The sequence below is a fragment of the Notolabrus celidotus genome, chromosome 8 (genome assembly GCF_009762535.1).
Source record: "Notolabrus celidotus isolate fNotCel1 chromosome 8, fNotCel1.pri, whole genome shotgun sequence".
Classification (NCBI taxonomy): Eukaryota; Metazoa; Chordata; class Actinopteri; order Labriformes; family Labridae; genus Notolabrus; species Notolabrus celidotus.
Genome location: NC_048279.1, coordinates 20,548,284 through 20,569,260, shown reverse-complemented (window position 1 = coordinate 20,569,260; position 20,977 = coordinate 20,548,284). Strand labels below are relative to the sequence as shown.

General features: G+C 43.1%; 5 protein-coding genes across 11 annotated transcripts in view; all 5 read left to right on the top strand.

Moving 5' to 3' along the window:
• Positions 1-20,977, top strand: part of LOC117818002 (protocadherin gamma-C5-like) — a 163,265-nt gene that overhangs the window by 52,830 nt on the left and 89,458 nt on the right. For 3 of the 7 annotated variants that reach the window (XM_034690857.1, XM_034690855.1, XM_034690851.1), the window contains exon 1: positions 612-2,996. The exons of 2 other annotated variants lie outside the window; for them this stretch is intronic. In XM_034690857.1, coding sequence (XP_034546748.1) covers positions 612-2,996 — 2,385 coding nt within the window. Of the gene's footprint in view, positions 1-611; positions 2,997-11,160; positions 13,562-20,977 lie in introns of those variants that run through there. 2 more of the 7 variants (XM_034690856.1, XM_034690850.1) reach the window with 1 other exon arrangement.
• LOC117818007 (protocadherin beta-16-like) lies at positions 4,044-7,321 on the top strand. Its single transcript, XM_034690862.1, has 2 exons — positions 4,044-6,422; positions 7,231-7,321. Exons 1-2 carry the CDS (start codon positions 4,044-4,046, stop codon positions 7,303-7,305), a joined length of 2,454 nt encoding a protein of 817 aa, XP_034546753.1. The 3' UTR covers positions 7,306-7,321.
• Positions 7,521-9,931, top strand: LOC117818022 (protocadherin beta-16-like). The gene has a single exon (XM_034690875.1). The coding sequence runs from the start codon at positions 7,527-7,529 to the stop codon at positions 9,924-9,926; it is 2,400 nt and encodes a 799-aa protein (XP_034546766.1). The 5' UTR covers positions 7,521-7,526; the 3' UTR covers positions 9,927-9,931.
• On the top strand, positions 14,772-17,186 carry LOC117818016 (protocadherin gamma-A2-like). The gene has a single exon (XM_034690870.1). The coding sequence runs from the start codon at positions 14,787-14,789 to the stop codon at positions 17,184-17,186; it is 2,400 nt and encodes a 799-aa protein (XP_034546761.1). The 5' UTR covers positions 14,772-14,786.
• LOC117818021 (protocadherin gamma-A2-like) lies at positions 18,384-20,792 on the top strand. The gene has a single exon (XM_034690874.1). The coding sequence runs from the start codon at positions 18,393-18,395 to the stop codon at positions 20,790-20,792; it is 2,400 nt and encodes a 799-aa protein (XP_034546765.1). The 5' UTR covers positions 18,384-18,392.

Genomic DNA, 20,977 nt, shown 5'->3' with positions numbered 1-20,977 from the left:
ATATTACAAAACTGTGCACACAGTGAGTTTCAGTAGCGTCTGTCTGTCTGTATGTCTGTCTGTCTGTCTGTCTGTCTGTCTGTGTAGAGAGAAGAGTGTATGTGTAACATAAAATTATCATTTGAATCATTGTTTGTACTTGATTCATATAGTGCGTTGTTTTTTATATCATTGAGGCTGTTTTTTGAAGCTCAACAACGTCTATCCACCAAACACTTGTCAATACATGTATTTTCATCAGAATATTTGACTTGAACAAAAGGATGGCAGGTTTTATTTTCCATCCTCCCCAGTGTTCTGTAGTTCAGCATAGTGGACTCATAGGGCCGCTGTTGGCCAGTCTGTGTTAGTTCAGGAGGAGAATTCAGCAGTACCTCCCCCACCATATATCAGATCACGGGAGGGAAACGGAGGGAGCAGTACTGGATACGGACACCCGAGCTCCAAACATTAATTTTAAAGGACATAGTTGTTAGAATTCTGAAATTCACGACCGATTTGGACATAACATGCAACCTTGGGACGAAACAAGATTACGTTTGAAGAAAAAAACAATCCCTTTCACTGGAATACATCTGGCTTCATTTTACAGGAACACGACGGAAAGAACAATGAGATGGCAAGTGCTGCTGTGGCTTTGGGCTCTCTGTTTCAGTTCCGTCGTTGGGCAGATAAGCTACTCCATGCCAGAAGAAATGCCAAAAGGCTCTTTCGTGGGTGATGTTGCGCAAGATTTGGGTTTGGATGCGAAAAGGTTGAGATCAGGAAAAGCTCGCATATACACAGGAGACAGTGCGGAGTACATCGAGTTGAATAAAGAGAAGGGAGTCCTCCTCGTCAAAGAGAGAATAGACAGAGAGGTGATTTGTGCTCAGACGGCTCCATGCGCTCTGCATTTCCAGGTCATCTTAGAGAATCCTATGGAATTTTATAGTATTACTGTCGAAGTTACAGATATAAACGACAACGCCCCAATTTTTAAAAGAGGTGAAATGAATTTCAGGATTAGTGAGTCAGCTATTACGGGGGCAGTGTTTTTGTTGCAACAAGCAATAGATCTGGATGTCGGTGTTAATAGCCTACAAAGTTATACATTAAAGCCAACCGATAACTTTGTTTTAAGGCTACAAAATCAAGCAGATGGAAGTAAGATGGTAGAAATGGTTTTACAGAAACCTTTAGATCGAGAAAAGGAGGATCGCTTGTCCCTTGTTTTGACTGCAGTTGACGGAGGTGAGCCGCAGCTTTCCGGGACCGTTCAGATACATATCAGTGTGCTCGATAGTAATGATAATGCTCCGGTTTTTACCCAGAAAATGTATAAATCCATCATCACAGAAAACACTCCCTCGGGGACACAAGTTATCATTGTTAGTGCTTCTGACTTAGATGAAGGGTCTAATGGTAAAATATCGTACGCTATATTGAATCTTCTCGATAATGTGTCCGAATTATTTGAGATAAATAAAGAGACAGGAGAAGTGATGCTGATTGGAAACACTGACTTTGAAAAAAAACGACAATATCAAATACATGTTCAGGCCAGTGATGAGGGAGGATTTACTGATTCATGCAAAATAATAGTGGAAATAACTGACACAAATGACAACATACCTTCTATAAATGTTATGTCAAAGTCAAGTGCAATAAAAGAGGACATTCAGTCTGGTACTGTGGTAACAATGATAAATATTCAGGACCCTGATTCGGGGGAAAATGGAAAAGTTCAGTGTTACATAACCCAGAATATTCCATTTACAATATCATCTGCTTCAAACAACTTTTTCAGTTTAACAACAGACACTGATTTAGACAGAGAGAGAGCCTCTCAGTATAACATCACAGTTACCTGCTCTGATGAGGGAGTGCCCTCCCTCTCCAGCAGCGTCACTCTCACCTTACAGATCTCTGATGTGAATGACAACGCGCCTGTCTTTGAGAGGAGCTCATATGAGGCCTACATTGTAGAAAACAACACACCAGGCCTCTCTGTATTCACAGTGAAAGCCAGAGACGCTGACTGGAACCAGAATGCCCGTGTTTCTTACATCCTGGAGGACTCCTCTGTGAACGGAGTGCCAGTCTCCTCATATGTGTCCGTTAGTGCTGATAGTGGAGTCATTCATGCAGTGCGCTCTTTTGACTATGAGCAGATCAAAGACTTCCAGTTCCGCGTAAGAGCGCAGGATGGGGGCTCCCCTCCACTCAGCTGCAACGTGACAGTGAAAATGGTGATTCGGGATCAGAATGACAACCCTCCTCAGGTCCTGTACCCGGTCCAGACTGGAAGCTCAGTGGTGGCTGAGATGGTTCCTCGTGCAGCAGATGTGGGCTATCTGGTGACTAAAGTGGTGGCTGTTGATGTGGACTCTGGACAAAATGCCTGGCTGTCGTATAAACTGCAGAAAGCCACAGACAGGGCGCTGTTTGAAGTGGGCTTACAGAATGGAGAAATCAGAACTATCCGCCAAGTGAGTGATAAAGATGCTGTGAAACAAAGACTGACTGTTATAGTGGAGGACAACGGGCAGCCGTCTCGTTCAGCTACAGTCATTGTGAACGTGGCGGTGGCAGACAGCTTCCCTGAAGTGCTGTCAGAGTTCACTGACTTTACACACGACAAGGAGTACAATGACAACCTGACTTTTTACTTAGTGCTGGCTTTGGCTGTAGTGTCCTTCCTCTTCATCACGTGTTTGGTGGTTATTATCTCAGTGAAAATCTACAGATGGAGACAGTCTCGCGTCATGTATCACTCCAATCTTCCTGTGATTCCATATTATCCACCACGTTACTCAGACACTATGGCCACAGGGACTCTGCCACACGTGTACAATTACGAGGTGTGCAGGACGACTGACTCCAGAAAGAGTGACTGTAAGTTCGGCATAGCTGGTAGTCAGAACGTCCTGATCATGGACCCCAGCTCTACAGGGACCATGCAACGGATACAGAGTGAGAAGAGCATCCTGGATGAACCAGACTCTCCTCTTGAGGTTAGTTTAAAAATTTAGACTGTCCCTTAGGTTTTATGTCCGCTATATTTATTGATATTGATGTTCCTTGTGGTTTATGGATAGCACCAGATATTGAACTCTTTACTGTCAGCACTTCAGTCACATATTTTCCTGACCCATACGTAGCACTTGTTCAGCACCACGGACAGCGCATTGGATAGTCTTGCTACTCATGCCACAAAGGTTGCAGTTTGTCACATTCCTCTTTCCTGCCCCAGTTTTATTCCGTGTGTCTTTGTGTGTGAACGCGCAGGCATGTGCGCGGCCACATGTGTGTGTGTGTGTGTGTGTTTGTGTGTAGGATGGGGGCTTCTATGGGCGTTTGTGTGTGAGTAATGAAAATAAGTTTGATTACAACAACATGGGCGATAACAAACATTTTTTTTTTTGAACATACAGTCTGCTGGTGCTTTTTGGTTTCATTGCAGCTGTGGAATCCTGATAAATATAGTACACTTCACCTATTTGATTCCCTTCACCTATGGTTTTGTCACTTGTGTGTGCTTGTAGCTTTTTTGTTTATGTGATTTGTTCATTGACCTTTTCTCGTCAAGTTGCTTTATGTTTTGATTTATTCTTTTTTTGTGTGTGTTTTTTAGCCTGAGTCGTCTGTTTATGGTGTATCAGTAATATTAGCAGAATGGAAGGGGTTTTATAACATTTTTATTTAGCAAAACATATTTTAGTCAGTGAGAGTCCAGTTTTCGTCAGTAATATAACATGTAGTGCAGCCCATTGAACAGAGAGGGACGCTGTTGGCCATCGAGTTGATGTTGAAGCATTTGTTGCAGATCCTCCCCTATGCCTCGACACATCACATTGTCGGATAAAGAGAGGCAGAGTAAAGAGCTAGGACCGCCATGAACAGCACAAGCCTGGACTGCACGGTGGGATTTCTTTGTTCTACAATTTAGGAAAGGGGCTTCTTCAGGACAATACCCGCGTAGTCACTGCTCAAAATTCGAACTAAACAGCGAAGAAACAAAGGATATTTTGATTTTCTTCACAGACATGTCGACCGAAATGATGGGATTGCAAGTGCTCTTGTTTTTCTCGGTGCTTTCTCTGGGTGTTGTGCACGGACAGGTCAGCTACTCTATTCCTGAGGAAATGAAAAAGGGGGCTATGATAGGCAACATAGCACAGGATTTGGGGTTGAGTGTGGATAGACTGAAGTCTGGTAAAGCTCGTATTTATACGGGTAACACTGAGGAGTATATTGAGCTGAAGCGAGACAGAGGAGTCCTCCTTGTTAAAGATAGAATAGACAGAGAGGCTCTATGCGGGCAAACTATGCCGTGCGCGCTTCATTTTCAGATGATCCTAGAAAACCCAATGGAGTTTTACACGGTTACTGTTGAAATTACAGATATAAATGACAACCCTCCAACATTTGAGAGGAATGAGATGAAATTTGAAATTCCAGAATCAGCCCTTAACGGAGCTCGATTTGTCTTAGAGAAAGCTATAGATGATGATGTTGGTATAAACGGCTTGAGCAGCTACGCCCTAAAACCAACTGATAATTTTGCTCTGAAAACCATCAGTAGAGGAGATGGAACAAAACATGTCGAGATGGTTTTACAGACACCATTAGACCGAGAGAATCATGAGCATTTATCATTAATACTGACCGCTCTGGATGGTGGTGAGCCACAGCTCTCAGGAACAATGCAGATTCTCATAACTGTGTTAGACGTCAATGACAACCCCCCCGTTTGTTCAAAAGCGGAATACAAAGCAAGTGTTTTGGAAAATGCTGCTGTTGGCACTGTAATAACCACCGTCAGGGCCACCGACAAAGATAAAGGCAATAACGGGAAAGTAGCATACACGATCCCTAAATCCGGAACAGCATCTCTCTTTACAATAGATCCTGATAGTGGTCTACTGACCTTAAGAGGAAATGTGGATTATGAAAAGAGGAGACTTTATGAGCTGGATGTTCAGGTGTCTGACCAGGGAGGATTATCTGACGCATGTAAAGTAATTGTAGACGTGACTGATGCAAATGATAACCCTCCGGCCATTAACATAATGTCAAATTCCAATACAGTCTCTGAGAACATGAAACCTGGGACAGTTGTGTCCATGTTAAATGTACAAGATCCAGATTCAAATGAAAACGGAAAAGTCACATGTCTTCTAAACGAAAACATTCCCTTCGTCATTAAATCCACAACAAATAATTTCTTTACTGTTGTAACAGAACGCGATTTAGACAGAGAGGGAGCCTCTGAGTATAACATTACAGTGACGTGCTCTGATGAGGGAGTGCCCTCCCTCTCCAGCAGCGTCACTCTCACCTTACAGATCTCTGATGTGAATGACAACGCGCCTGTCTTTGAGAGGAGCTCATATGAGGCCTACATTGTAGAAAACAACACACCAGGCCTCTCTGTATTCACAGTGAAAGCCAGAGACTCTGACTGGAACCAGAATGCCCGTGTTTCTTACATCCTGGAGGACTCCTCTGTGAACGGAGTGCCAGTCTCCTCATATGTGTCCGTTAGTGCTGATAGTGGAGTCATCCATGCAGTGCGCTCTTTTGACTATGAGCAGATCAAAGACTTCCAGTTCCGCGTAAGAGCGCAGGATGGGGGCTCCCCTCCACTCAGCTGCAACGTGACAGTAAAAATGGTTATTCGGGATCAGAATGACAACCCCCCTCAGGTCCTGTATCCAGTCCAGACTGGAGGTTCAGTGGTGGCTGAGATGGTGCCTCGTGCAGCAGATGTGGGCTATCTGGTGACTAAAGTGGTGGCTGTTGATGTGGACTCTGGACAGAATGCCTGGCTGTCGTATAAACTGCAGAAAGCCACAGACAGGGCGCTGTTTGAAGTGGGCTTACAGAATGGAGAAATCAGAACTATCCGCCAAGTGAGTGATAAAGATGCTGTGAAACAAAGACTGACTGTTATAGTGGAGGACAACGGGCAGCCGTCTCGTTCAGCTACAGTCATTGTGAACGTGGCGGTGGCGGACAGCTTCCCTGAAGTGCTGTCAGAGTTCACTGACTTCACCCACGACAAGGAGTACAATGACAACCTGACTTTCTACTTAGTGCTGGCTTTGGCTGTAGTGTCCTTCCTCTTCATCACTTGTTTGGTGGTTATCATATCTGTGAAAATCTACAGGTGGAGACAGTCTCGCGTCATGTATCACTCCAATCTGCCTGTGATTCCATATTATCCACCACGTTACTCAGACACTATGGCCACAGGGACTCTGCCACACGTGTACAATTACGAGGTGTGCAGGACGACTGACTCCAGAAGGAGTGACTGTAAGTTCGGGATAGCTGGTAGTCAGAACGTCCTGATAATGGACCCCAGCTCTACAGGGACCATGCAGCGGATACAGAGTGAGAAGAGCATCCTGGATGAACCAGACTCTCCTCTTGAGGTTAGAATGCAGTTGCATTTTGTCCATAATTATTGAAACTGATCATTCATATTTTCCAAGTGAGAGAAAGCAGATCATACATTCATATAGATATTTCATGTTTAGGTGATGTGATCTTCTCAAGTGGTTATTGATCAGACAATATTGATTTACATAACATAATCTTTCACTTTTGGCATTTGTGTTTTTATTTCAACCGTAATGTCCCCACTTTGAATATTTTGTATAGCAGTCATTATAACGCTTATTGTAATAGTAGCTGAAGCAACAGCAGTTGTATTAGTGATAATGGAAGAAAAGAGTTTCTTTACTTCCACACATATCACTGGCTTTATGTCATAACTTTACACTAACAGCGTCTGAAGCCTTGGAGTTTCTGCAGTTTTGTAAACTGTTTTATTTCAGGACTTCGGACAGTGACATAAATACTACTCATCTATTTTCTTACTTTTTCCTTCCAGATTTGATTTTAATTCTAATTTGTCCTCTTTTCATTCTTTCACCATCAACATGATATGTGATTTGTTTAGACTTGTATTACTTTGAAGTCTTTTTGTTGCAATTTATATCCACCGATCCTTGGCACACAAAAGAAAACAACACGTTATCTCACTTGTGTTTTTGTTCTCTTTATACACAATTTTTAGTTACTCAGGCAGTACAAGTTATTAATTTGATATTATATTCATGTTGCATTTTTATGAAAGTCCAATATATGACTTGAGTAGAACATCTTAACTCTGTTTACAGATGGTTGAAAGTGAGTTCTCCACATCTGAATTTTAGTTGGTCTTCTGCAGTTTTACAGAATGGACTCTTAGGGCCGCTGTTGACCAGTGTGTCGATGAAACAGAGTTGGTTTTCAGCAGCACCTCCCTTCTAACGTCGACACAATACAGAGAGAACACGACGAGCAAAGAGCGGACGAGCCTGGCTGCGGATTATATTTTTTAAAGAAGAGGAATATATCTGACCGGCAAGTTATTTGGACAAATAGTGGCTTCTGGAGCTGTTTACAGGAGATTCGAAATAGATATCTGATGTGTATTTGTTACAAGACTACAAGCAGGCTAGGGAGGCTTCGAGGGAAAATCGGACAGAACAATGAATCTCCACCTACTGCTGTTTTTCACCCTCTTTGCCGTCGACTCAGTTTTCGGTCAGGTCAGCTACTCTATTCCAGAGGAAATGGCGAAAGGCTCTTTAGTGGGAAATATAGCACAGGATTTGGGTTTGGAAATTAAACGCCTTATTGCTGGTAAAGCGAAGATCTATAAGAGGAACAACGACGAGTACATTGAGCTGAACAGAGAAAGAGGAGTCCTCCTCGTCAAAGAGAGAATAGACAGAGAGGTTCTGTGCACAGAGACGGAGCTTTGCGCTTTACATTTTCAGATTATTTTAGAGAACCCTATGGAGTTTTACAGTGTTACAGTGCAGATCACAGACGTCAATGATAATGCACCAGCCTTTGAAAAAAATGAAAAGACATTTAAAATAAGCGAGTCAGCTATTGTCGGGGCTAAATTTGTGCTTGAAAGAGCTGTTGACCTCGATGTTGGAATTAATGGTCTTCAAAGATACGAGTTAAAACCTACAGATAATTTTGCTCTCAAATTGCACAACAACGCTGACGGGAATAAAAACGTTGAGATGGTGCTGCAGAAACCTCTAGACAGAGAGAAACAGGAGCAGATATCTTTGGTATTAACCGCTGTAGATGGAGGAGAGCCGCAGATGTCAGGAACAATGCTGATTGTCATCACAGTTTTAGATGCTAATGATAATGCTCCCGTTTTTACACAGCAAACATACAAGGCTACAGTTACTGAGAATTCACCGAAGGGCACCGTTGTTGCCACTGTAACAGCCTCGGATGCAGATCAAGGCTCGAACAGTAAGATAACATATTCTATTACAAATACTTTGGACAATGTCAGGAAATTATTCGAAGTAAATGGGGAGAATGGTCATGTTACTTTACTCGGAAATATTGACTTTGAAAAGTCGAGACATTTCCAAATAAATCTGCTTGCAAGTGATGAAGGAGGACTCACAGATTCCTGTAAGTTAATAGTCGATGTGCAGGATGTAAATGACAACAAGCCTGAAATTAACATCATGTCAAAGTCAACTGTAATATCAGAGGATGCCAAACCTAATACAGTTGTTACAATGATAAATATTGAGGATGCAGATTCAGGAGAAAACGGTAAAGTGCAATGTTACGTAAACGAAAACATACCTTTCATCTTAAAAACGTCAACAAACGATTTTTATAGTTTAGTGACAGACAGTGATTTAGACAGAGAGAGAGCCTCTGAGTATAACATTACAGTGACGTGCTCTGATGAGGGAGTGCCCTCCCTCTCCAGCAGCGTCACTCTCACCTTACAGATCTCTGATGTGAATGACAATGCACCTGTCTTTGAGAGGAGCTCATATGAGGCCTACATTGTAGAAAACAACACACCAGGCCTCTCTGTATTCACTGTGAAAGCCAGAGACGCTGACTGGAACCAGAATGCCCGTGTTTCTTACATCCTGGAGGACTCCTCTGTGAACGGAGTGCCAGTCTCCTCATATGTGTCCGTTAGTGCTGATAGTGGAGTCATCCATGCAGTGCGCTCTTTTGACTACGAGCAGATCAAAGACTTCCAGTTCTGCGTCAAGGCGCAGGATGGAGGCTCTCCTCCACTAAGCAGCAACGTGACAGTGAAAATGGTGATCCAGGACCAGAACGACAACCCCCCTCAGGTCCTGTACCCAGTCCAGACTGGAGGCTCAGTGGTGGCTGAGATGGTTCCTCGTGCAGCAGATGTGGGCTATCTGGTGACTAAAGTGGTGGCTGTTGATGTGGACTCTGGACAGAATGCCTGGCTGTCGTATAAACTGCAGAAAGCCACAGACAGGGCGCTGTTTGAAGTGGGCTTACAGAATGGAGAAATCAGAACTATCCGCCAAGTGAGTGATAAAGATGCTGTTAAACAAAGACTGACTGTTATAGTGGAGGACAACGGGCAGCCGTCTCGTTCAGCTACAGTCATTGTGAACGTGGCGGTGGCGGACAGCTTCCCTGAAGTGCTGTCAGAGTTCACTGACTTTACCCACGACAAGGAGTACAATGACAACCTGACTTTTTACTTAGTGCTGGCTTTGGCTGTAGTGTCCTTCCTCTTCATCACGTGTTTGGTGGTCATTATCTCAGTAAAAATCTACAGATGGAGACAGTCTCGTGTCATGTATCACTCCAATCTACCTGTGATTCCATATTATCCACCACGTTACTCAGACACTATGGCCACAGGGACTCTGCCACACGTGTACAATTACGAGGTGTGCAGGACGACTGACTCTAGAAGGAGTGACTGTAAGTTCGGCATAGCTGGTAGTCAGAACGTGCTGATCATGGACCCCAGCTCTACAGGAACCATGCAGAGGATTCAGAGTGAGAAGAGCATCCTGGATGAACCAGACTCTCCTCTGGAGGTTAGACTGCTTTAACATTGTTTTTACACACGTTATCAATAATATCATTTAGACCTAAACACCCACTGTTTGTTATAGAACAGACTCTGTACACCAAGGTTACAGCAACACTTCAATTTCACCTTAAAATGTTTGTCTCTTTTTTATTTTTGTAAGGACTGATCCGTCATGATGACATTACGTTTTGGCGGAAAAACTCCCTCTGATTGATAAGTAGTTGTCATGATTGTATGTTTTCTTGCTCTCAGTTGGTAACGCTCAGCTCAGGGTTTCTGTGCCCATGCAGCAAGTTAACCTAAACTCTTTATAACTTTGGATACTGACTTTAAATAGACGGACGAGTTCTTTGAAGGATTAAAATGTGCTCAGCACTCTTGACCACTTAGCTTGCATTGATTCATTTGTGTGGACGTCAGTTACAGACATGTTGGTTTATTTTGGCACTACAGATCGTGTGTTGTTAGACAACTTGTGGAGATATACTGTCGTTTATCAGAATGTATCTGTTTCAGAACCTCGGAGAGCGACATGCACTGTATCAGCTCACTTTACCTTCAAAATCACACCCCGTCCATTTCGTTCATATTACATGATTTCCTTTTCCTTCATATTTAAAACAAACCTTTAAGATCTTCGGCTTTTTAAAGATTGGGATTCGATTGTTTGACTATTTCAGATACATTAAATGGCTTTTAATGCACAACGTGCATTTCGATAAGACTACAAGCGCTTGCAGGTGTGTTGGGGAAAGTTTCATAAATTACAAGGATAAAGTATGAATATTTAAACTAAGATAGAAGATCGTATTATCTGAACTCTCGATTTGTGAGTAAGATAAGATAAGATAAGATAAGATAAGATAAGATAAGATAAGATAAGATAAGATAAGATAAGATAATCCTTTATTCATCCCCCAACGAGGAAATTCACAAGTAGGTGTACCGAAAAGAGGTGTGTGTTTGTGTGTTTGATTTCTGCAGTTTTGTACTGTGAACTCTGAGGGCCGCTGTTGACCAGACTGTGAATGGCTGACACTGGAGCTGAAGCAGCACCTCCCATGTTTCATCGACATAATAAAGAAAGAGCTCGACGAGATAGAACCTCTACTCGATTCGTGCAGGATATTTTAAAAAGGCACCTGGAATTTGTGACTATTTTCTCGTTGCGTGGACGAATAGGTTAATAATTAATCTTCGATACTGGAATCGCTATAAGATTGATGGGATTAAATACACTCATCACACGGAAACATTTGGACTAGAACAATGGCAAGGCAAGTACTGCTGCTTCTGTGTCTCCTCTCCGTCGACTCGGTGCTGGGACAAGTCAGCTACAGTATTCCGGAGGAAATGGCTAAAGGCTCTCTAGTCGGCAACATAGCACAAGATTTAGGTTTACAAACAAAACGTCTGGCATCTGGTAAAGCTCGAATATATACCGGAGACAGCGACGAGTACATCGAGCTGAACAGAGAGAGAGGAGTCCTCCTTGTTAAACAGAGAATAGACAGAGAGGCGCTCTGCAGACAGACGACGCCTTGTGCTCTACATTTTCAGATTATTTTAGAGAACCCTATGGAGTTTTACAGTGTTACAGTGCAGATCACAGACATCAATGATAACGCACCAGCCTTTGAAAAGAGTGAGATGAAATTTAAAATAAGTGAATCAGCAGTGACCGGGGCTAAATTTGTTCTTAAAAGAGCTGTTGATCTGGATGTTGGAATCAATGACCTCAAAAGTTACGAGTTAAAGCCTACAGATAATTTTGCTCTCAAATTGCACAACAACGCTGACGGGAATAAAAATGTTGAGATGGTGCTGCAGAAACCTTTAGACAGAGAAAAGCAGGAGCAGATATCTCTGGTGTTAACAGCTGTAGATGGAGGAGAGCCGCAGATGTCAGGAACAATGCTGATTGTCATCACAGTTTTAGACGCTAATGATAATGCTCCCGTTTTTACACAGCAAACATACAAGGCTACAGTTACTGAGAATTCACCTAAGGGCACCGTTGTTGCCACTGTTACAGCCTCAGATGCAGATCAAGGCTCGAACAGTAAAATAACGTATTCGATAACAAATACATTAGACGATATTGCAAAAGTATTTGAGGTAAATGAAGAAAAAGGTGATGTTATTTTGATTGGAAACATTGATTTTGAGGAATCGCGAAACTATCAAATAAATTTACTCGCAAGTGACGAAGGAGGACTAACAGACTCCTGCAAATTAATAGTCGATGTGCAAGATGTGAATGACAACAAGCCCAAAATAAAAATCATGTCAAAGTCGACTGTTATATCAGAGGATGCCAAACTAAACACAGTCGTTACAATGATAAATATTGAGGACAAAGATTCTGGAGAAAATGGGAAAGTGAAATGTTACATTGACGAAAATGTACCCTTTACTTTAAAAACGTCAACAAATAATTTCTATAGTTTAGTGACAGACAGTGATTTAGACAGAGAGAGAGACTCAGAGTATAACATCACAGTGACGTGCTCTGATGAGGGAGTGCCCTCCCTCTCCAGCAGCGTCACTCTCACCTTACAGATCTCTGATGTGAATGACAATGCGCCTGTCTTTGAGAGGAGCTCATATGAGGCCTACATTGTAGAAAACAACACACCAGGCCTCTCTGTATTCACAGTGAAAGCCAGAGACGCTGACTGGAACCAGAATGCCCGTGTTTCTTACATCCTGGAGGACTCCTCTGTGAATGGAGTGCCAGTCTCCTCATATGTGTCCGTTAGTGCTGATAGTGGAGTCATCCATGCAGTGCGCTCTTTTGACTACGAGCAGATCAAAGATTTCCAGTTTCGCGTCAAGGCGCAGGATGGAGGCTCCCCTCCACTAAGTAGCAACGTGACAGTGAAAATGGTGATCCAGGACCAGAACGACAACCCCCCTCAGGTCCTGTACCCGGTCCAGACTGGAGGCTCAGTGTTGGCTGAGATGGTGCCTCGTGCAGCAGATGTGGGCTATCTGGTGACTAAAGTGGTGGCTGTTGATGTGGACTCTGGACAGAATGCCTGGCTGTCGTATAAACTGCAGAAAGCCACAGACAGGGCGCTGTTTGAAGTGGGCTTACAGAATGGAGAAATCAGAACTATCCGCCAAGTGAGTGATAAAGATGCTGTGAAACAAAGACTGACTGTTATAGTGGAGGACAACGGGCAGCCGTCTCGTTCAGCTACAGTCATTGTGAACGTGGCGGTGGCGGACAGCTTCCCTGAAGTGCTGTCAGAGTTCACTGACTTTACCCACGACAAGGAGTACAATGACAACCTGACTTTTTACTTAGTGCTGGCTTTAGCTGTAGTGTCCTTTCTCTTCATCACATGTTTGGTGGTTATTATCTCAGTAAAAATCTACAGATGGAGACAGTCTCGTGTCATGTATCACTCCAATCTACCTGTGATTCCATATTATCCACCACGTTACTCAGACACTATGGCCACAGGGACACTGCCACACGTGTACAATTACGAGGTGTGCAGGACGACTGACTCTAGAAGGAGTGACTGTAAGTTCGGCATAGCTGGTAGTCAGAACGTGCTGATCATGGACCCCAGCTCTACAGGAACCATGCAGAGGATTCAGAGTGAGAAGAGCATCCTGGATGAACCAGACTCTCCTCTGGAGGTTAGACTGCTTTAACATTGTTTTTACACACGTTATCAATAATATCATTTAGACCTAAACACCCACTGTTTGTTATAGAACAGACTCTGTACACCAAGGTTACAGCAACACTTCAGTTTCACCTTAAAATGTTTGTCTCTTTTTTATTTTTGTAAGGACTGATCTGTCATGATGACATTACGTTTTGGCGGAAAACTTCCTCTTATTGATAAGTAGTTGTCATGATTGTATGTTGTCTTGCTCTCAGTTGGTAACGCTCAGCTCAGGGTTTCTGTGCCCATGCAAGTTAACCTAAACTCTTTGTAACTTTGGATACTGACTTTAAACAGACTGACGGGTTCTTAGAAGGATTAAAATGTGCTCAGCCCTCTTGACCACTTAGCTTGCATTGATTCATTTGTGTGGACGTCAGTTACAGACATGTTGGTTTATTTTGGCACTACAGATCGTGTGTTGTGAGACAACTTGTGGAGGTATCCTGTCGTTTATCAGAATGTATCTGTTTCAGAACCTCGGAGAGCGACATGCACTGTATCAGCTCACTTTACCTTCAAAATCACACCCCGTCCATTTCGTTCATATTACATGATTTCCCTTTCCTTCATATTTAAAACAAAACTTTAAGATCTTCGGCTTCTTAAAGATTGGGATTAGATTGTATGACTATTTCAAGTACGTTAAATGGCTTTTAATGCACAACGTGCATTTCGATAAGACTACAAGCGATTGCAGGTGTGTTGGGGAAAGTTTCACAAATTACAAGGATACAGTATGTATATGTAAACTAAGATAGAAGATCGTATTATCTGAACTCTCGATTTGTGAGTAAGATAAGATAAGATAAGATAAGATAAGATAATCCTTTATTCATCCCCCAACGAGGAAATTCACAAGTAGGTGTACCGAAAAGAGGTGTGTGTTTGTGTGTTTGATTTCTGCAGTTTTGTACTGTGAACTCTAAGGGCCGCTGTTGACCAGAATGTGAATGGCTGACACTGGAGCTGAAGCAGCACCTCCCATGTTTCATCGACATAATAAAGAAAGAGCTCGACGTGAAAGAACCTCTACTCGATTCGTGCAGGATATTTTAAAAGGCAACTGGAATTTGTGACTATTTTCTCGTTGCTTGGACGAATAGGTGAATAATTAATCTTCGATACTGGAATCTCTATAAGGTTGATGGGATTTAATACACGCATCACACGGAAACATTTGGACTAGAACAATGGCAAGGCAAGTACTGCTGCTTCTGTGTCTCCTCTCCGTCGACTCGGTGCTGGGACAAGTCAGCTACAGTATTCCGGAGGAAATGGCCAAAGGCTCTCTAGTCGGTAACATAGCACAAGATTTAGGTTTGGAAACAAGACGGTTGGCATCTGGTAAAGCTCGAATATATACCAGAGATAGCGACGAGTACATCGAGCTGAACAGAGATAGAGGAGTCCTCCTTGTTAAACAGAGAATAGACAGAGAGGCGCTCTGCAGACAGACGACGCCTTGTGCTCTACATTTTCAGATTATTTTAGAGAATCCTATGGAGTTTTACAGTGTTACAGTGCAGATCACAGACATTAATGATAACGCACCAGCCTTTGGGGACGGCGAAATTAAATTTAATGTAAGCGAATCAGCTGTGATTGGTGCAAAATTTGTGCTAGAAAGAGCGGAAGATCTTGATGTAGGAATCAACGACCTTAAGAGCTACGAGTTAAAACCTACAGATAATTTTGCTCTCAAACTGCACAACAACGCCGACGGGAATAAAAACGTCGAGATGGTGCTGCAGAAACCTTTAGACAGAGAAAAGCAGGAGCATATATCTCTGGTATTAACAGCTGTGGACGGAGGGAAGCCGCAGATGTCAGGAACAATGCTGATTGTCATCACAGTTTTAGACGCTAATGATAATGCTCCCGTTTTTACACAGCAAACTTACAAGGCTACAGTTACTGAGAATTCACCAAAAGGCACCGTTGTTGCCACTGTTACAGCCTCAGATGCAGATCAAGGCTCGAACAGTAAAGTAACTTATACTATCACTAATAAATTTGATGACATAAGAAAATTATTTAAAATAAACAGAGAAAGCGGTGAAATTAATTTAATTGGGAATATTGACTATGAGGAATCGCGGAGTTTCCGAATTGATGTACGTGTAAGCGATGAAGGAGGACTAACAGACTCCTGCAAATTAATAATCGATGTGCAAGATGTAAATGATAACAAGCCTGAAATTAACATTATGTCAAAATCATCTGTTATATCAGAGGATGCCAAACTTAATACAGTCGTTACAATGATAAACATCCAGGACAAGGACTCGGGAGAGAATGGGAAAGTGCTATGTTACATTGACGAAAATGTACCATTTACTCTAAAAACGTCAACAAACGATTTTTATAGTTTAGTAACAGACAGTGATTTAGACAGAGAGAGAGCCTCTGAGTATAACATCACAGTGACGTGCTCTGATGAGGGAGTGCCCTCCCTCTCCAGCAGCGTCACTCTCACCTTACAGATCTCTGATGTGAATGACAACGCACCTGTCTTTGAGAGGAGCTCATATGAGGCCTACATTGCAGAAAACAACACACCAGGCCTCTCTGTATTCACAGTGAAAGCCAGAGACGCTGACTGGAACCAGAATGCCCGTGTTTCTTACATCCTGGAGGACTCCTCTGTGAACGGAGTGCCAGTCTCCTCATATGTGTCCGTTAGTGCTGATAGTGGAGTCATCCATGCAGTGCGCTCTTTTGACTACGAGCAGATCAAAGACTTCCAGTTCCGCGTCAAGGCGCAGGATGGGGGCTCCCCTCCACTCAGCAGCAACGTGACAGTGAAAATGGTGATCCAGGACCAGAATGACAACCCCCCTCAGGTCCTGTACCCGGTCCAGACTGGAGGCTCAGTGGTGGCTGAGATGGTTCCTCGTGCAGCAGATGTGGGCTATCTGGTGACTAAAGTGGTGGCTGTTGATGTGGACTCTGGACAGAATGCCTGGCTGTCGTATAAACTGCAGAAAGCCACAGACAGGGCGCTGTTTGAAGTGGGCTTACAGAATGGAGAAATCAGAACTATCCGCCAAGTGAGTGATAAAGATGCTGTGAAACAAAGACTGACTGTTATAGTGGAGGACAACGGGCAGCCGTCTCGTTCAGCTACAGTCATTGTGAACGTGGTGGTGGCGGACAGCTTCCCTGAAGTGCTGTCAGAGTTCACTGACTTTACCCACGACAAGGAGTACAATGACAACCTGACTTTTTACTTAGTGCTGGCTTTGGCTGTAGTGTCCTTTCTCTTCATCACATGTTTGGTGGTTATTATCTCAGTGAAAATCTACAGATGGAGACAGTCTCGGGTCATGTATCACTCCAATCTGCCTGTGATTCCATATTATCCACCACGTTACTCAGACACTATGGCCACAGGGACTCTGCCGCATGTGTACAATTACGAGGTGTGCAGGACGACTGACTCCAGAAGGAGTGACTGTAAGTTCGGCATAGCTGGTAGTCAGAACGTGCTGATCATGGACCCCAGCTCCACAGGGACCATGCAGCAGATTCAGAGTGAGAAGAGCATCCTGGATGAACCAGACTCTCCTCTAGAGGTTAGACTGCTTTAACATTGTTTTTACACACGTTATCAATAATATTATTTAGACCTAAACACCCACTGTTTGTTATAGAACAGACTCTGTACACCAAGGTTACAGCAACACTTCAGTTTCACCTTAAAATGTTTCTCTCTTTTGTTTTTTTGTAAGGACTGATCTGTCATGATGACATTACGTTTTGGCGGAAAAACTCCCTCTTATTGATAAGTAGTTGTCATGATTGTATGTTGTCTTGCTCTCAATTGGTAACGCTCAGCTCAATGTTTCTGTGCCCATGCAGCAAGCTAACCTAAACTCTTTGTTACTTTGGATACTGACTTTAAACAGACGGACGGGTTCTTTGAAGGATTAAAATGTGCTCAGCACTCTTGACCACTTAGCTTGCATTGATTCATTTGTGTGGACGTCAGTTACAGACATGTTGGTTTATTTTGGCACTACAGATCGTGTGTTGTTAGACAGCTTGTGGAGGTATCTTGTCGTTTATCAGAATGTATCTGTTTCAGAACCTCGGAGAGCGACATGCACTGTATCAGCTCCCTTTACCTTCAAAATCACACCCCGTCCATTTCGTTCATATTACATTATTCCCCTCTTCCCGTCTTATTGAAAACAAACCTTTAAGATTTTCGACGTTTAATGATTGGGACAGATTGTTTGACTATTTAAGATACATTATATGGCTTTTAATGCACAACGTGCATTTCGATAACACTACAAGCGATTGCAGGTGTGTTGGGGAAAGTTTCATAAATTACAAAGATATATACAGAATGTATATTTACTCTAACATTGAAGATCGCTTTATCTGAACTCTCGATTTGTGAGTAAGATAAGATAAGATAAGAATAGATAATCCTTTATTCATCCCCCAACGGGGAAATTCACGAGTAGGTGTTCCGAAAAGAGGTGTGTGTTTTATTTCTGCAGTTTTGTACTGTGAACTCTAAGGGCCGCTGTTGACCAGACTGTGAATGGCTGACACTGGAGCTGAAGCAGCACCTCCCATGTTTCATCGACATAATAAAGAAAGAGCTCGACGAGAAAGAACCTCTACTCGATTCGTGCAGGATATTTTAAAAAGGCTCCTGGAATTTGTGACTATTTTCTCGTTGCGTGGATGAATTTGTTAATAATTATTCTTCGATACTGGAATCACTATAAGATTGATGGGATTTAATACACGCATCACACGGAAACATTTGGAGTAGAACAATGGCAAGGCAAGTACTGCTGCTTCTATGTCTCCTCTCCGTCGACTCGGTGCTGGGACAAGTTAGCTACAGTATTCCGGAGGAAATGGCCAAAGGCTCTCTAGTCGGTAACATAGCACAAGATTTAGGTTTACAAACAAAACGTTTGGCATCTGGTAAAGCTCGAATATATACCAGAGACAGCGACGAGTACATCGAGCTGAACAGAGAGAGAGGAGTCCTCCTTGTTAAACAGAGAATAGACAGAGAGGCGCTCTGCAGACAGACGACGCCTTGTGCTCTACATTTTCAGATTATTTTAGAGAACCCTATGGAGTTTTACAGTGTTACAGTGCAGATCACAGATATTAATGATAATGCACCAGCCTTTGAAAAAAGTGAGATGAAATTTAAAATAAGTGAATCAGCCGTAACCGGGGCTAAATTTGTTCTTGAAAGAGCTGTGGATCTGGATGTTGGTATCAACGACCTTAAGAGCTATGAGTTAAAGCCTACAGATAATTTTGCTCTCAAATTGCACAACAACGCTGACGGGAATAAAAATGTTGAGATGGTGCTGCAGAAACCTTTAGACAGAGAGAAACAGGAGCACATATCTCTGGTGTTAACAGCCGTAGATGGAGGAGAGCCGCAGATGTCAGGAACAATGCTGATTGTCATCACAGTTTTAGACGCTAATGATAATGCTCCCGTTTTTACACAGCAAACATACAAGGCTACAGTTACTGAGAATTCACCTAAGGGCACCGTTGTTGCCACTGTTACAGCCTCAGATGCAGATCAAGGCTCGAACAGTAAGATAACCTATTCTATTACAAATACATTGGATGATATCAGGAAAATATTTGAGGTAGATGAGGAAAATGGTAAAATTAAATTGATTGGAAACATTGACTTTGAGGAATCGCGAAATTATCAAATAAATGTTCGTGCAAGTGACGAAGGAGGACTCACTGATTCTTGTAAGTTAATAGTCGATGTACAGGATGTAAATGACAACAAACCTGAAATTGACATTATGTCAAAATCAACTGTTATATCAGAGGATGCCAAACCTAATACAGTTGTTACAATGATAAACATCCAGGACAAGGACTCGGGAGAGAATGGGAAAGTGCTATGTTACATTGACGAAAATGTACCATTTACTCTAAAAACGTCAACAAACGATTTTTATAGTTTAGTAACAGACAGTGATTTAGACAGAGAGAGAGCCTCTGAGTATAACATCACAGTGACGTGCTCTGATGAGGGAGTGCCCTCCCTCTCCAGCAGCGTCACTCTCACCTTACAGATCTCTGATGTGAATGACAACGCACCTGTCTTTGAGAGGAGCTCATATGAGGCCTACATTGTAGAGAACAACACACCAGGCCTCTCTGTATTCACAGTGAAAGCCAGAGACGCTGACTGGAACCAGAATGCCCGTGTTGCTTACATCCTGGAGGACTCCTCTGTGAACGGAGTGCCAGTCTCCTCATATGTGTCCGTTAGTGCTGATAGTGGAGTCATCCATGCAGTGCGCTCTTTTGACTACGAGCAGATCAAGGACTTCCAGTTCCGCGTAAAAGCGCAGGATGGAGGCTCCCCTCCACTGAGTAGCAACGTGACAGTGAAATTTGTCATCCAGGACCACAACGACAACCCCCCTCAGGTCCTGTACCCGGTCCAGACTGGAGGTTCAGTGGTGGCTGAGATGGTTCCTCGTGCAGCAGATGTGGGCTACCTGGTGACTAAAGTGGTGGCTGTTGATGTGGACTCTGGACAGAATGCCTGGCTGTCGTTTAAACTGCAGAAAGCCACAGACAGGGCGCTGTTTGAAGTGGGCTTACAGAATGGAGAAATCAGAACTATCCGCCAAGTGAGTGATAAAGATGCTGTGAAACAAAGACTGACTGTTATAGTGGAGGACAACGGGCAGCCGTCTCGTTCAGCTACAGTCATTGTGAACGTGGCGGTGGCGGACAGCTTCCCTGAAGTGCTGTCAGAGTTCACTGACTTTGCCCATGACAAGGAGTACAATGACAACTTGACTTTTTACTTAGTGCTGGCTTTGGCTGTAGTGTCCTTCCTCTTCATCACGTGTGTGGTGGTTATTATCTCAGTGAAAATCTACAGATGGAGGCAGTCTCGCGTCATGTATCACTCCAATCTGCCTGTGATTCCATATTATCCACCACGTTACTCAGACACTATGGCCACAGGGACTCTGCCACACGTGTACAATTATGAGGTGTGCAGGACGACTGACTCCAGAAGGAGTGACTGTAAGTTCGGCATAGCTGGTAGTCAGAACGTGCTGATAATGGACCCCAGCTCTACAGGGACCATGCAGCGGATTCAGAGTGAGAAGAGCATCCTGGATGAACCAGACTCTCCTCTGGAGGTTAGTCATTTGTGATACCAAAAAGGTGCACTCTTTTTCTATCTTTTATTAATGATATTATTTAGGGTTCTTGAAAAGCCCAGAACCATAATATAATGCATCTAATCCAATTGTATTTTAACAATACAATCCAATTCGCCAACAATGTCCTTTACTTACAATGAACCGGTTTGTTTCTACATTTTATGCTGTTTGGTTTC